Here is a 16,302-nt window from a genome sequence, read left to right as displayed (position 1 = left end):
TTTGAGGCTCACGGGTTCTCTCCGTGCCCACGGCCACTCTTCCTTTGTTTAAAAGATCTTGACAGCGGAAAGGCAACTTGGGAACGCATTGTGTGGTGCGTGCTTTGGTATTTAAATCACCACATCAGCAGCGAGGTGCAATGTGGCTGGCTTTGGAGGGCCAGCTGCTCTGTGCTGTCTCACCAGCAACCTTCCAAGGGGTTGAGAGTTTAGAAAGAGATGACAGAAGGGTGGTGTTTGTCTGCGGTCCCATTGTCCCTCCCTGCCTGCCCTCGGGAGTTAGTTGAGGCACCTTTGGTAGACGGGTGAAAGAGGAGAACAACTCCAATGAAGTTCGGAATCAAATGAAAACGCCTCTGCTGGAAACCGCCCAAGCAGTGCTTCCAAAAAGTCATTGTCAGGCCGCACCACAGGTACCCAAGCAGAGGTTTGGGATCCTATGTACCCAACCAAGGAGGTTGGTCTAAAGAAATCGGAAGAAGACTGGGGATGGCTCGCTCAGCAATGGCCTCCCTTGAGACAACACGAAAAAACACGAAATCTCGAAATGAACAAGGCGCGGCTTGTGAAAAGCCCAACTTTGATTTATGGATGTGAAATTAATGCTGCCGACAAGAAGCCCTGGGGGAAGCCCCAGGACAAACTGCAGGAGAACAGCCGGGAACTCGGGGGTTAAGGAGCAAAGGAAGCCGTTGAGACAGGGCTGACAAAGGAGCAGCAGGTGTTTGTGTAACTAAGCTGTGCGGATCCACGTTGGGTTTACTCTGGGTCTGGGCATCTGAGGAGCTTCAGTGCTGACTCGCATGGCCTGGCTGGGGCCTGCTGCTGCCCGCAGACTTCGAGGGGCCTGTGCAAGTTACCTGCCCCTGCCAGTACGTCTCCCCCTCACTGAACGCCTGCCCCGCCCCGTCTCACATCCCCCGTCAGGCACTGGGGCACTCACTTGGTCACGTTGGTGATGCTTTTTCCTAGGCATCCCTGCCTCCCGGTCCCTTGAGGTCGGCGGACCCGGGCTTCGTGCCCCGCTGGCTGGAGCAGTGCGGAGATGCTGCGTGTGCGTCTGAGCGCCGTGCAGGTTCAAGTCCCAGACCCCCTTGCTGGAATGCAGGGTGCCCCGTGGCGCACAGGCGGTTTATAGCCAGGGGCTCTGGTCCTGCGCGGGGGAGCAGAGCACCCGCTGCTCCCGCTGACTGCCCTGGGAGAGGAGAGCACTGGGCACCTCTCAGACAGCTCGTGCATAGCCACAGAGACAGGCCAGGCTGGGGCTTGGCCAAGTGTGGGGTGTTCAGTGCTGGGGTTAGGTGGAAATAAGGGACCGTCCTCCAAGTTCAAAGCCAGGTGGGAGATTGTCCCAGGCTGAGAGGATGGGCTGTGCTGTGTGGAGCCCTGCCTGGGGCCTGTCGCTAACGGCCAGTGCCAGCTGTGGGCTGGAAGTGCACGCTCAGCATGCTGGGAGCCTGCCCTCCGCCCCCATCATCAGAGTAATTTCCAGGAAGCAAAAACCATTCAAGGAGCCAGGAGTCCAACGCGAAACCGTGGAGCAGAGAGCAGGCTGCCCCACGGTGCATGTCTCTGCCCCACGGTGCGTGTCTCTGCCCCACGTGCGGGCTGCCTGGACTTTGGGCTGACCTGCGCCCGGGAACCACTTGGCTCAGGGGCCCCGTCATCTCACCCCTGGTTTGGCTGGCTGCACGCACTCCTCCACACGGCCACTTTACCCTGGAGCAGTGGGAAATGGCTTGTTTCATCGGCTTATTTAACACCACTGCCTGAGACACGCTCTCCTCCCCGAGAAGTGCCGCCGGCCGTGCCCTGCTTGCTGGCCGAGCGTGCGTACTGCCCGTAGGTGGTGCTCTCTCTCCGCCGGTGCGTGGCTTGGCTTGACACCCTGTCCGCACAGATGGGAGTGACGGTTGCTGTGCGGCCCGCGTGGCTGTCGTCCTCACCCCTCCCCACGTGCATTTCCTCCCCGGAACGCCAGGGAGATCTGGTTTCTTTCAAAGTCAGCGTAGAACCAATTGCACAATCTTGTTCAGCTAATGGTAAAGCTGTTTAAACCTCGTTCAAACCCGGGCGTTTGACCTGGCTCCCGCTCTGGGATCCCCCTGCTCCCCCTGGGCTGTGCGCTGTGGCGCTGCACCCCCCGCCCTCCCCTTCCTCACTGGGTGCTAGGAGGGCAGCTCCTGGCCCTGTATTTATCAGTCCTTGTCGGTTCGATTGATTGGAATAACGGCACGTGGCAGCTTCTTTTTCCCCTCCTGGGCAAGAAATTCAGAGGGGCTGGGGTCTCCGCTCCCTGGCCGGCATCCTCTGGGGTTCTTGGCCATCGCCTTGCCCACGAGGCAGCCCTTGCTCACGTACAGGCTGCAGGACTGAGCCCACGCCAGGCTGCTCAGCTGCTCTCTGGCTTCATGGCGAGCGCCCATCTGGGTGTGAAGATGCTCCCTGAGCTGAAGGAACTGCCCCAGCTCTGCAAACACCCAGCGCTCAGCAGGGCTGCGGCTGGGAGCTCGGTCCCCAGCCCGTCACCTGTGTGCCCCTGTGCTGGCAGTCCAGGCTGCAGACGCACGTGCTGGCGGCTGGGCAGCCGTTCACACCCTCCAGCCCCTTGGCCAGAGCTGCTTCCCCGGGCACAGGGGCATGGATGCAGACAGACAAACGTCATTTCTGGGCTGTGCTGGCGGCTCTCCGGAGCGGAGGTGACTTGGCGTGGCCATTCCGCCCGGAGCAGGGCAGTGCTGGCTGTGGAGCGAGCCGGGACCTCCAATCCTGCTCTGAGACACCGCGCAAATCACTTCCCCTCGACTGGGCCGTTTCCTCGGCGCACCTGGGGGACGATGACCTTCCCTGTGTCCCAGGGGCTGCGAGCCGCCGTGTAACCTCTGGAAACTGCTGCACAGCGTCTCGAGGCAATATTCTGCTGCCTGGTCCTTTGTCTAAACGTTATGAGCCAATTGCCTCCCCCTGCTCAGCGCAGACACCCCCCCCCCAGGTCTGCTCCCTGGGTCTGTCCGTTAATAAAGGCTCCCTGTGCTCCCCCAACAGCTGCAGCAGGATGCATCTGGCACTCCTCTCTTCCCGGGTAGGCAACGTCCAGGTTGTGTTTATGGCAGCCCTCCTCTTTGGCCAGCGTTGCCCTGCCGTGTGCGTTGTCCAGGCCCTGCACAGCCAGTCCAGGGAACACAGCACGCGCCGGGCGGTGCGTAGGGGCGAGCAATGAAATCAGCCATGCCTGGGACCGTGTCTGCTGACTCTCTGAACCCCGGAGCTGCCCAGCAGCTCGGGGAGGCAGCGATTTATTGGGAGGAAAGACCCTGGCACTGAAAGCGATGGGCGGTTTTGTGGGCTTCATGCCAAGCAGTTCTGTAACCCCGGGGAGTTCCAGGTCGCCGCGCTCAGAGCTGCGGGCTCGGTTGGCCTGAAACGGGGCGCTGGGGCCCCACGCGCAGCCCTGTGGAAAAGCTGGTCTGCTCCCGAGGCCAGAGGCAGAACACGAGTGGCTGAACTTGCAGGAGCAGCATGGGGGTGTCCCTTCCTGCTGGCTGCTGATCTGCTCTGTGCCACCGACTAACCCGACTCCCTTGGTGTTTGGCGAGGGGGGGGGGCTGGGCCAGGGCCTGGGTGTTATCTGCAGCCGCTCGCAGCTTGCGTCTGCACTGGGCCACAGCCGTGCGCTGCTCCCCGTGGGTCCCCGTGCAGAGACTTGCAGGTTGTGAACGGTGGGTGCTTTGTTTCCCCCCAGCGCTGGCGTTTGTAAGGGGGGCGCGGGAGCACGGAGGGCGGGCGGGGCGGGGGCTGGCAGTCATGGAGGAAGGGTAGAAGGGGATCCTGTAATGGAGCCCTGGAAGGTGACAGGACTGGAATAAAACCAGGCTTCCCGCGTCTATGGTGCATGTGGAGCTCTGGCTTGGAATATTCTCCCGTGACCCCCAACCAGAAAACTGGGCTGGGGGCAGCGTCCTCCCAGCACAGGGAGAAATAATGGGGGGGAGAGACCCTGGGGCTGGATTACACCTGGGATTCATTTGGCCCATGGAGTTGACGTTGGTAAGAAACCACCTGCGTAGGGGCTGCTCCGTCTGCAGGAGCGGGTGTGTCTGTCCCAGCAGGTCTGCAATTCGCCTGGGGGTGCCGGGCACGAGGACCTGTCACATTCGCTGTGGTGAGTTGAAGCTAAAGGTAAGTGCGAGGGGCAGCCTCTCCCAGCCTGGCTTGCCCTGTGGGGGCATGGTATTGTGTCCTCCTGGGTGTGAGTATTGCAGGGTGTGCTTGTGCCCTGCCCCTGGGGTGTGTGGCAGCTGTGCCGTGTCCAGCCCTGCTCCCGCTGAGCTGCACGGCTGTTGGACTGGGCTCTGACTCCGGTTCTCCTCTCTCGCTGCAGCCCCACTTTCCCTCCCCCTGCAGCTAATCTCCCGGGTCCTGCTTGCTCCTCCTCTCTTCGGGGAGGTTTGAAGCGGGGCCGGGGAACATTCAGAGTCTTTCCAGGCTCCATCTCAGGCCATTGGGGCTGTTCTGACACCGGCCACGCTCGCAGGGGGCCCGCTCGGCTTGAGTTCATCAACCAGCGGGGACAGACTTCTGTCTTCCAGCCCAGCGCTCGCTCCAGACGTGCCCACGTCACCCGCTGCTCGGGGGACCCTGACCTAGGAGCCAACAGGCTGGGCTGGCGCCAGGGTGTGACATTGGGCCAAGTAATGCCCCGGTGGCGCCGTCTCCCTCCTGCAACCCGTGGAAACGTTGCATGGAAATTAGCTGTGGCATAAGGCTGGTGATTGGCTGAGGTACCTCTGATGCGATTGCTCTCGCTAAATACCAGGCAGGGGGAGGAGTTATTTAAGTTCAGCGCCAGTGTGGACACAAGAACTGATGGCTATAAACTGGCATTCAGGAAGTTCAGACTTGAAATTAGACTCAGGTTTCTAACCAGCAGGGAAGTGAAGTTCTGGAGCAGCTTCCCAAGGGGAGCAGTGGGGGCGAGAAACCGAGCTGGCTTCAAGACTGAGCTTGATAAATGTGTGGAGGGGATGGGCTGATGGGACAGCCTCGTTCGGCAGCTGACTGATCTGTGACCACTGGGGGTAGAGATGCCAATGGCCTGTGATGGGACGTTAGATGGGTGGGTTCTGAGTTACTACGGAGAATTCTTTCTGGGTGTCTGGCTGGTGAGTCTTGCCCACATGCTCAGGGTTTAGCTGGTCGCTGTATGTGGGGTCTGGATGGAATTTCCCCCCAGGGCAGATTGGCAAAGGCTGTGGGGTTTTTCGCCTTCCTCCGCAGCATGGGGCACGGCTCACTTGCTGGTGGATTCTCTGTACCTTAAAGTCTTTAAACCATGATTTGAGGACTTCAGTAACTCAGTCCTGGGTCAGGGGTTTATTACAGGAGTGGGTGGGCGAGGTTCTGTGGCCTGCGTTGTGCAGGTCAGACTAAAAGATCAGATTGGTCCCACCTGACCGTAGAGTCTGTGTCCATGATATCACACTGGTCTAGGCCTCTTGCTATGGCGTCGCCTCATGCCATGCTGTAGCTGCAGCTGGTTGAAATGGCCAGGGCCGTAAAAGTGGGCTGGTAAGAGCCCCTGAGAGCCAGAGATGAATGAACGTGGTGCGTGCAGCTGTTTCCAGCCCTTCATACTGACCCGACTGACAATCTAGGCTGCAGTGTGACCCCAGCTGTGAGATCCCCGTGTGCCTCCGTGCGGTTTTAACACTGGCGGTGCTGAAATGAGAGAACAGCCCCACTCAACCACCCGCAGCTGGCCCATGTCGGCTCACTGGGGCAGGAGCCCAGACATAGCCCGTGTGTAAATTCAGTGTAAACGTACCCGGAGAGACCGCGGTCAGTGGGCCCAGCACACACTTGCTGCCTACGGTGTGCAGCACCCCCGTGCGGAAGGAGAATGCGATGCAGGAAAAGGATGGCCCTGATCCAGCCCCTTGTGGCTCCCTTTGCGAGCGAGGGGCCTGCGTAACACGCCCGTTGACAGACACAGCCCGTGTCAGACCCTGGCATAGAGGTCAGTAACACCTGGCCCTTGTCCTGAGTTTAGCTCACAGAGTGACTGGCTCTCCTGGAACTCAGCTCTGGCAAAGAAATGAATCTCGTGCCGTTGCCACTTCCTCCTGTGCTGCTTCCCTCCCTCGCTCTGGGGCTGGGTCACCCGTTTTAAAGCCACTCTCCCCCGCCGGGGCCGTGGCAGGCTGAGAGCTGTGGGCTGGGAGGAGAAGGGAGGAGAAGCTCCCAACGCTGGTTCGAGGGTAACGCGCCGTTGTCCAGCCCATGATGTCACTTGGCTGCTGCCGGGGCCCTGTGCACCACCTAGAGGCAGGTCCCGCGGCGCCTGAGCCCGAACTGGCGCCTCTTGCCGCTACGGCGCTGTAGTTGAAGCTGGCAGCCTCGCAGCCTCTGCTGTAAACTGTCCTTGCTAATGGAGATCTCTGCTGGGAGCTGTTTACTGCTCTTTGCACAGCGCCCGAGAGCCCCAGGAGCGAGGGGAGCAGGGGTAACAGGCAGTTACATGTTCAGTGGCAAAGTTAAAAACAACCCGAGAAAACGTCCCAAGGGTTCCACGCTCGGCCCTGCCTGCTGCCAGCCCCGTCCTTGCGCTGGGACGTGCCCCGTGTGAGACCGGGCCTTGCAGCTGGAGACACCTGATCCCGCTAGCCCCTCTTCGTAGAAAGGGGAAACTCACTGTAAAGGGACGAAGTGCCACGATAAATCAGAAACGTTGGAGCCCGGCGTGCTGCCGTTGCAAACAGCGAGCGCACAGGAAATCCTCCGAGCTGCTAATCTAGCTGGGCACACAGCAGCTGGCGAAGCCGTGGTGATTTTTGCTGGTACTACTTTTCTGCCTAGTACTAAATGCTTTTAATGGTTTTACTCTCTGCATGGCTGAGTTGAGGATGGCTCTTTTCCTCTGGAGGTGTGTCTGCCAGTGCAGAGGGGCGAGAGGAAACGGGCGTCCCTCTCTGAGCTCAGCTTCCTTCTGAGCAGGATTAATGGCCTCAGGGCTGAGCGCCATCAAGTGACCTGCTGGGTGGCTGGTTTAACTGAAACCAGAGGCGCTGACTCAGGGCTGCTTTATATATTGTTCTAGCTTTTTAATCAAAATCTTTGCAGCACCAGTCTGGTGCCTTACAGAAATCTAGGTATATTATGTAAACATTGTTACGTTTATCAACCAAACCTGTAATCTCATCAAAAAGATATAAACTTAATTGGGCAGGACCCGTTTTCCGTAAACCCATGTTGATTTGCATTACTGACATTAGCTACTTTAATTCTTTATTAATCGATAGAGCCCTGCGAAGCTGCGCTATCCGCTTTATATCCGTGGACCATGTTTGCCGATCGCGGATGGATGTGGATCCAAATTGTATATCTAGAGCCCTGCAAATCTGTGAATATCTGCTTTATATCTGCGGACTGGATGCTGATACAAATTTTGTATCCATGCAGGGCTCTATTAATCGAGCCCACATCAACCACTACATTATCTTACCTGGGACAATGTCAGGCTGACAGACCTGTAATTACACAGGTCATCCCAATTACCCTTTTTAAATATTGGTACAACATTAGCTTTCTTCCTGTCTTCTGGAGATTTCCCAGTTCTGCAAGACTAGTTCTCAACCAGGGGTACGTGTAGGCATGATAGGCAGAGGTTTTCCAGGGAGTACATTATCTCAGCTAGATATTTGTTTAGTTTTACAACAGGCTACATAAAAGCACTAGCAAAATCAGTACAAACTAAAATTTTATATGGACAATGACTCATTTATACTTCTCTATAAACTATACACTGAAATGTAAGTACAATATTTGTATTAAAATTGACTTATTTTATAATTATGTGGTAAAAATGAGAAAATAAGCTACTTTTCAGTAACAGTGTGCTGTGAAACTTTGGCATTTTTATGTCTGATTTTATAAGCAAGTTATTTTAAAGTTAGGTGAAACTTGGGCGTATGCAAAAGGGGTACAGTAGTCTGGAAAGGTTGAGAGTCACTGCTCCAAGACTTACTGAAAATCAGCATTAGCAGTCCAGCAAGCTCCTCAGACAGCTCTATTAAAATTCTTGGATGCAAGTTATCTGGACCTGCTGATTTTAAAATGTCTGACTTTAATTGCTTCTGCGTAACATCCTCCAGACACACTCATGGAAAGGAAAGAGTGGTGTCACCACTCTTATGAGATTGCATAAATCTGCTTTTTCTCTAAATACAGAATAGAAATAGTTATTGCACACTCCTGCCTTTTCTGCATTACTGTTGATAGTTCTACTGTTTCCATATAATAATGGACCAATACCATTGTCAGGATTCTTTCTGTTCCTAGTATATTTTAAAAATGTATTGTTCTTAACTCTGCTGGCCATAGACTTCTTCTTATGTCCTTTTCCTTCCCTTATCAATTTTCTACAGTTCCTAACTTCTGATTTATATTCATTACTATCAGCTTTCCTTTCTTCCATTTATTGTGTGTATGTGTGTTTGTGTATTATTTTTCATAGCTGCATTCACTTCTCTTCTAAACCAAGTTGGTTTTTTTTAACCAGCGTGGCCTTTTTCTTCAATTGTAAGATTGTGGCTTTTGGGACATCTAGTAAGGTGTTCTTAAACAATTCCCATTTATCATTGACATTTTTCTGATTAAATTCCTCCTCCTAGGTGATTTGGCTCATAATTGTCTTCAGCTTTGTGAAATTGGCCCCATTAAAACACCAAATATATATAACTGGTCTGGACTTCATTCTGCTCGGATGTTATATATGTGATCAAGTCATGATGACTCATACCTTTACCATTAACTTTTAGATCTGTGATCTGTTAGGACAAGGACTAATAAAGAATCCCCCATGTAGGCTGCAACATTTTAGGAATTAGGAAATTGTCATCTATAATGTTTAGAATAGCAAGGATTTTTTTAGTTCTGGCAGCATGAGATCTCCAGCATATGTCGCTCAAACTGACCTCCCCCATGATCCCGCAGCTTTTTTTCCTACACATTTATAATAAGGTGCGTAAGGAGCCAGTCATCCTGTTCTCTAGTGTGATTTGGGGGTCTGTAGCAGACACCAATACCTCATCTTCTTCATCCCACCAGGTTTCAGTAATGCCAACTAGATTGCATTTATGCTCATAAAAGCGATTCCGATTCCTCTTGGCTGTCACCCAGGCTGTAACCCTAGCTCTGGTGTACGTGCAGTTTAAGAATTTCTTCTCTTCATGTCCTTTGGTTCCTTGATTAATTTTGTTCTCGACATCTTGATTTCGTGCTAACTGGAAGGCTCATGATTTCCCTCCTTTTACCCTCCCCTTGTGCTATTAGTTTAACCCCTCCTGACTCCTGTAGATTGGTCCCCCCTCTGCTGTGGTGGATTAAATCAGCATAGCTTAGGGTATGTCTGTACTGACGGCGGCAAAATCACCGCTGCCGCCAGATCGAATCCAACCCCTCAAGTGGCATAGTGCAGTGCAGACAGCGTGCAGAAGGGAAGCACAACAGTCGGCGGGAGTTACGCAAGGTACTCTGCATAGCTTGTGTAACTCCGGTCGACTGCCGCCGAACCGCCAGGTCAGTGTAGACCAGGGCTGAGTTGACGTCACCATTGATTCACAGCTGTATTGCTAATCTTTCCTCTCTCTCTCCTAGAGATAGAACGGCTGATCCAGGTGGACTTGGACCTGAAGTACAAGACCAACATCCGAGAGCTGTTTGAGGAGTTTGACAATTTCCCGCCAGGAGCTGTCATTGGGATAGCCAGAGAAATGCAGCCCGTCTACAGGTAGGGCAGCATGCCTGGCACTCAGCAGAAGTGGCTGTCCTGGTTTTTGCTGACATGGAAACTTACTCTGCAAAGTGAAGTATAGAGATAACGTGACTCCTGCTTGCTGGGGCGGTGTGTGTGGGTGGGTGGGTGGGTGTGGTTGTAGGTGTGGGTGGGTGGGGTTAGAGTCTGCAGGGTCTGTGTGAAGAGAAACGTGCAGGAGCTGATGTTTGCCTAAACCTTAACACCATCCGTCACTTTCAAAAGAGAGGCCAAAACTTTCCAAACTGAGTTCCTGAGGTTTCACGCCTAAATCCATGCGTCGGCTCCCAGGGGTGGCTGGTTCCTAGACACACTGCTGCCAGGCGAGTCCATGGGACTTGTGGGATGGATATAGGAGCCTAACTCCAGGCATCGAAGTCCAGAAATGTTGGTCACCAAGATTTAGTTTGGTCAGTCGTAGCAGTGACATTTCCCTTCGTCCAGGCTGCTGTGGGGCCATGCGTTTCCGGCCGACAGCTAGTCTGATTACTGAGCCAAACCAAGTCCTAATCACAGTCGCGAGGTCATCAGTAGGTTCTGAGCAGCGGAGCCACGCTCCTGGCCTGTCTGCTCACCTCTGGGGCTGGAGGCTTGGGCTCATGGTGATGTTAGGTGTAAATGGGTTGCATTCTGTCCTGCCCAACGCACGTCCAGTCTGCACCGAATTAAGACCACGTCCAGTGCTAACGTGACCCCAGCCAGGGAATCACTGACCCCGGCCTACAAGAGGAAGAAATAGACACGGCGAGCACCTCCATATTAGGGGCCATGCTTGCTCCTTGCACTTGATTGGTTCTTTCATGTCACTGCAGGCACACAGCAGAAGGGGATAGAAGGAAGGTCCCAGCTGGGTGCTGAGTGCGTGTGTTGGGTATCTGTTGACTTGCATGTTATGGAGATGTGGATTCCCACCTGGACTGGAGGCTTGCTGCTATTGCGGGGCTGTTTTCAGTTGCAGTGGGTGATATTTTTACTGCAGAATGTCTGGTGCTCCAAGACCCATTTATACAAAGCTGGAGGCTGTACTCTGATAAAACTGTCAATAATCCCGTTTTGCATGCTCGCCCCAGGTGGAGAACCCAGGAGTTCGAGCCACAGCCTGCTCCAGCAGTGCTGAAAAGGTTTCCAGACACAGTCACAAGGTCTGGCAGTGGGCAAATGAGCAGCGTTTCCAGCGTCTTTACGTTGGTTTCTCGGAGCCCCTTTTGCCAAATGGAAGTCACGTGAGCAAGGGGGAGCGTCACCATGGTGACGTGGAGGAGCCCCCAGCTAACCCCATGCACACGGCTGTCGTGTGCACAGAGAAGATGACAAAAGAGAATAGGGAGGGAAACCATCCCCCCTTCTCTCTATCCCTGAGACACAGCACCTCGGATCCCAGAGTAGGTCACGCTGCTGAGATACCCAGACTGGAAGTGCTGGCTGTAATGAGTGCGCGCAGGGAAAGAGAAAACATTCAAAGCTCTCCTTTTCCCGTTTGAAATGTTAGCGATGGGCGTTAATCACTCACTCTTCTGAAGAGTTTGGCCATGATTCATGCACAGCTGGCTGGCCGGCACGGTGAGCTCCGTCCTGGGTGCGTGGATTGCTCTGTTCCCAGCGCAGTTCTGCACAGCAGGCTGGCGATGGCAGACGGTTACGATGTGTTCTTTAGAAGTGTAACTACAAAGGGCAGTCTGGATTGTCCTTAACACTGGACAGGAAAGACCCGGATGCTCTCCTGCTCTGAGTCTCTGCAGTGGGTGGGAGGCTGGTTTCCTGGTTCTCAGGACGTAGCCGTGCCACCCCCAGTCTTGGGGCTGCTCTCACCTGTGCCGCCGGGCACCAGTCCCGAGGGACCATCCGCCATGGGGGGATAGCTGGAGTGCAGCGCTCGCTGGCCACGCTCCCTCCCCTGCCCCAAGCCTGGGCTGGCAGAAGGGGTGAGCTAGCTTTGCTGTCCAGGCCTAGCCGTGGTTGGAACCATGGGTAACCATGTTTTTACTGTGCAGGAGGCCTACGCAACACCCGCGTCCCACTAACGGCCCACTTGCAGCCTCATGGATGTGCGCCAAAAGCCGTGGGAGAGGGAGCTGCGTGCATCCTGCCTGGCAAATCACCAGCCAGCTGTCCTCTGAGTTCCTGGTGTAGAGCTGGGTTCCCAGGGAAAAGGCCCAGGCCAGGAATAACCCGACTTGACTTTCAGGACACGGGCTGCGTTTACTGGGCTGGCAGTTGGAAAATATTCTGTCTCGTAATGAGAGCAGATTTGATCAGAGTGAGGGAGAATAAATGTGGAAGCACAGTATCGTTTCTGCTCTGACCCTGCACCCGTCTAGAGAGTCCCCACTGTGGGATCGGGGCACACGATGGCCTCTCTGTCCATGGTTCGTGGTGCCACTGGGACCTGGTGGGAGACGTGTTCTGTCAACATGTATCCCTGAAATGAAGAGGGCTGTGGTTGCTGGCCCTGCAGTGCTGGGGTGCGGCTCAGATGGAGGAATGGCCATGGGACGTGACGCTCCGTTGTCAGCTCTGGGTCACTCGCCTGGAGCCGGCGCAGGGGCTCACTGCTGGGCTGCTTCCTGAGCCGAGCGAGCAGTTCTGCGTGTTGCAGAAATCGCCTGAGCCTCCGGGCTGGATGCAGGCCTAGCTGGGTGGGGGTGGGATGCAGGAGGCTAGACTGGATGATCCAGTGGCCCCTTCTGGGTAAGAATGTCTGAGCATGGCACTCCTCTCCCCTGTGTCTGGGGTTTTAGCAGACAGGGCTGGCCTTACAGGGACCTAGGCACTGCTCCCCTCACCCCTCAGGGGACCCCTCCAGCTCAGCGGTGTGGGCAGGTGGCCGTGCTGCTGTACCTGTTCTGTGCACGTGTGGAGGATATCAGTGCCCAGATATCCGCTCCACCTGCATACCATGTTGTTGTATTAAAACACACTGCAGAGACTAGCTACAGGTCATACGACGACCTTGCCCAGTCAGATTTCATCGTTAATGTCAGCCTGAGGTTACTGTGTGTTAGCAGCGTTTACTCCAGGAGTCCATGTGCATGGAATAAAATGGGACTTTGCTTCCCGGTGATGACTGAGGGAGAATGGCCCCGTTTCACTCCGGGTGCTAGGACTGGAGCAGCTGTTCTGTGCAGCTCTGCTAACCCACTCTGCAAGTGACGCTGTAAAGGCAAGGTTGTGATTCCCGGGCCAAGCTCACCAGACGATTGGCCATCCCTGGGAGGGCTGAACAGGGGCGGTGTGCTTTCCAGCAGAGGAGAGCCCCTGGCATTGTAGTAGGCTGTGTGGTGGTGCCTAGGGAATATTCATGCCCCGAATAGACCCCGCGTGTGTGTTGGGCTCGTGTTGCTGACGGCAGTGACAGGCGGGCCAAGGGCAGCAGCTCTGGGGGTAGTTTATTTTGCTGTTTTGTGGTTTCAGGTCAGGTTTTGCTTTTGGCAGATCCTCCAGGGTTTGGTTTTGATTCGGTTGTTAAAAGCAAAGCTCCTATCCTTAAACTTTCCAGGGTATGGACGCTCTGTGGTAGCCAGAGTGCCCACTCCTGCAGAACCCCTCCCGCGGGGGTGTAGCAGAGGGGCACTTGCCAAACCCCAAGGGGTGGGAAGGAAACAACAAGGAGGAAGCAGGGTCCCCCACAGGCCTTTTGCCAGCACAGCTTCAAGCACTGCAAGCAGCACCTCCAACCCAGCTGTGCCACAGGGCACATGGAAAGAAGCTGGTGGCCATTCTGATGCCTTGTCTGTCTGTATAAGCAATGCACCATTTTTCTCTTGCTTAGAATGTGCAGCTAAGGCATCAGGTGCTGAGCTCTTATTCTCCAGGCGCTAAGCTCTTATTCTCGTACTGTTTGTGTTTCTGTTGGCAAGTCCTTTTACCCAAAGGGGTGTCATCGAGAGTCTGGAGTTTCCCTTACCCATGTATTTTTCAGATTTCCTTTGTCCCTATTCTCTCCAACCATCCGGAGTCAAATCTGCTCTGCCCTGTCGCCTGTGATCACGCATTCACACCAGGTCTGTTGGGCCAGGGTTTTGTTACTTATAATTTGTTAAAAGTCAGTGGTAGCTTAGTGCAAGTGATAATGACATGATGACATTTATAATGTGCAAACAGAATAAAGTCCAGACCAGTGATATAAATACTTGATGCTTTAATAGGACCAGTTTCACAAAGCTGAAAACAGATATGAACAAAATCAACTGGGAGAGGAGGAAGAATTTAATCAGAAAAATGTGAATGATAGCTGGAAATAATTTAAAAACACCTTACTAGATACCCAAAAAGCCACACTTGAGGAAGAAGGCTATGCTGGTTAAGAAACTGGCCTGGTTTAGAGGGGGAGTAAAGGCAACTATAAAAATTTTTTTTTTAAATAATGTACAACAAATGGAAGAAAGGAAGTTGATATTACTAAATATAAATCAGAAGTTAGGAATTGCAGAAAATTGATAAGGGAAGCAAAGGGACACAAGACGTCTATGGCCAGCAGAGTTAAGAACAATAAGAAGGAGTTTTTAAAATATATTAGAAACAAAAAGAATCCTGACAATAGTATTGGTCATTACTAGATGGAAATTGTAGAATTTTCAATAATAAAGTAGAAAAGGCAGAAATGTTCAATACATATTTCTGTGCTGCATTTAGGAGGAAAAACAGATGATGCAGTCTCATCATATGGTGATGACATTCTTTCCATTCCAGCAGTATCTCTGGAGGATGTTAAACAGAAGCTATAGTTAGACATTTTAAAATCGCCAGATCCAGGTGGCTTGTATCCAAGGGTTTTAAAAGAGCTGGCTGAAGACCTCACTAGACCATTAATGTTGATTTTCAAAGAGCTCAATCTATTTAGCCTAAGAAAGAGAAGGTTAAAGGGTGACTTGATGAAAGTCACCTACATGGGAAACAAATATTTAATAATAAACTCTTCAGTCTTGCGGAGAAAGGCTTAACACAATCCAGTGGCTGGAATTTGAAGCTAGAGATTTCAGACTGGAAATAAAGTGCAGTTTTTTCAACAGTAATTAATCATTGGAGCAATTTACCAGGGGTCGTGGCAGATTCTCCGTCACCGACAATTTTTAGATGGAGTGGATGTTTTTCTAAAAGCTCTGCTTGAGGAATTATGTTGAGGACGTTCTCTGGCCTGTGCCATGCAGGAGGTCAGACGAGGTGAGCACAAAGTTCCCTCTGACCTTGGAATCTCTGAATCCACACACAGCCCCGGTCAGAGCAGATGTGGAGTGTTTATCGCGTCCCCTGCATGCCTCCCAGGCCCCACTCACGCCGTCCATCTGCATTTTTGTTCTCTTTTTTTTAGGCTGTAGTTTTCTAACCATAGAACGCTTTCAGTGCACAGCGAGGATTCAGAGCACTGCGCTGCTGGCAGCATCAGTACAAATGCTCACCGGAAATGTAACAGTAAGAGAGAAGCAAGTAGGAAACGGCCCAGAGCCTGCGCTCATATCCTGCAGCGTTAGGGGAAAAAACCTCCAAACAGCAAAACAGGATGGTGCTGGAGTGTCTGCATTCAGTGACTCATGCTGAAACAATGCCTGGGTGAGGTTTATTTTGGACCAGAGCATGCAAGTCTCTCAGCCTCTCAAAGAGTGAGTGGCTGGGGTTCACTGGTGTGTTGGCTGGGGATGGCACGACTCCTGAGCGGTACCAGCTCATGCCACTGTGCTGCAGCTTGTCACTCGCAGGCGATGGGCTGTGTTTAGCTTTACCCTTTGGATCCCAGCTTCGTGGCCCAGCCCCAGCCTCGCAAGTTTTGCTTTGGAGTTGCATTGAGCAGCACAGCAGTAACCAGCTATTAATCAGCGGGCATCTGGACGCTGCCCTCTGTGAAGAGGGAGAAGGTGTGGGGCGCCGGCCTGGGTCCCTTCTATGGCAAGATATGGAATACCATTAAAATATCAAGCTGGGTGTGTCCCACCCATTTCCTGTGCTGTGCTTCCCCTTTTCTGCCAGCTGCGGCGTATCGCCCCCTGTTCTCTTCATGGCTCAGACATGTTGTACTTCCTGCTCCACACGGTCCAGGGGAGGGAAGGGCCTGATCCTGCCAGGGGCTGAGCACCCTCAGCTGCCCTTGAGTCCAGTGCGAGTTGAGGGCACTCAGTCTGCAGAGAACTTGTGCCCGTGGGTTCGTAACAGCAGCATTGCCTGCCCTTGATCCCCCGTGGGACATGGAATATCCGGGGCTGTGTCTCTGCAGGTTGGCACGGGGACCAGCTACCTCATCACATGTTCTCTGCACGCAATGGGACTACCAGTGCAGCTGTGTGTTAGCAGAGGGGTTTCTAGCGGATGGCTTCAAATCAGCCCCAAGATTTATATTCGCAGGTGGGTTCCGAGCAAGAAGGCATTTAGTTACAAAGCTCAGAGCTCCTTCCTCCCGGCGCTGCAGCTCCCCAAGCGTGCTGTTTGGTGCCGTGGTGCGCACCAACGGCACAGGGCTGGTGGTGATGCTCTTCATAGATAGCCATCCTGCTTCGGGGCCG

General features: G+C 53.5%; 1 protein-coding gene across 4 annotated transcripts in view; it reads left to right on the top strand.

Annotated features, from left to right (window-relative positions):
- Positions 1 to 16,302, top strand: part of XXYLT1 (xyloside xylosyltransferase 1) — a 68,357-nt gene that overhangs the window by 28,268 nt on the left and 23,787 nt on the right. For all 4 annotated transcript variants that reach the window (XM_067542828.1, XM_067542826.1, XM_067542829.1 and 1 more), the window contains exon 3: positions 9,655 to 9,787. In XM_067542828.1, coding sequence (XP_067398929.1) covers positions 9,655 to 9,787 — 133 coding nt within the window. The remainder of the gene's footprint in view (positions 1 to 9,654; positions 9,788 to 16,302) is intronic.

Source organism: Emydura macquarii, unplaced genomic scaffold (assembly GCF_026122565.2).
Source record: "Emydura macquarii macquarii isolate MOO-44397 ecotype Brisbane River unplaced genomic scaffold, CSIRO-AGI_Emac_v2 contig_729, whole genome shotgun sequence".
NCBI lineage: Eukaryota > Metazoa > Chordata > Testudines > Chelidae > Emydura > Emydura macquarii.
This window is presented reverse-complemented; position numbering and strand designations above follow the sequence as displayed.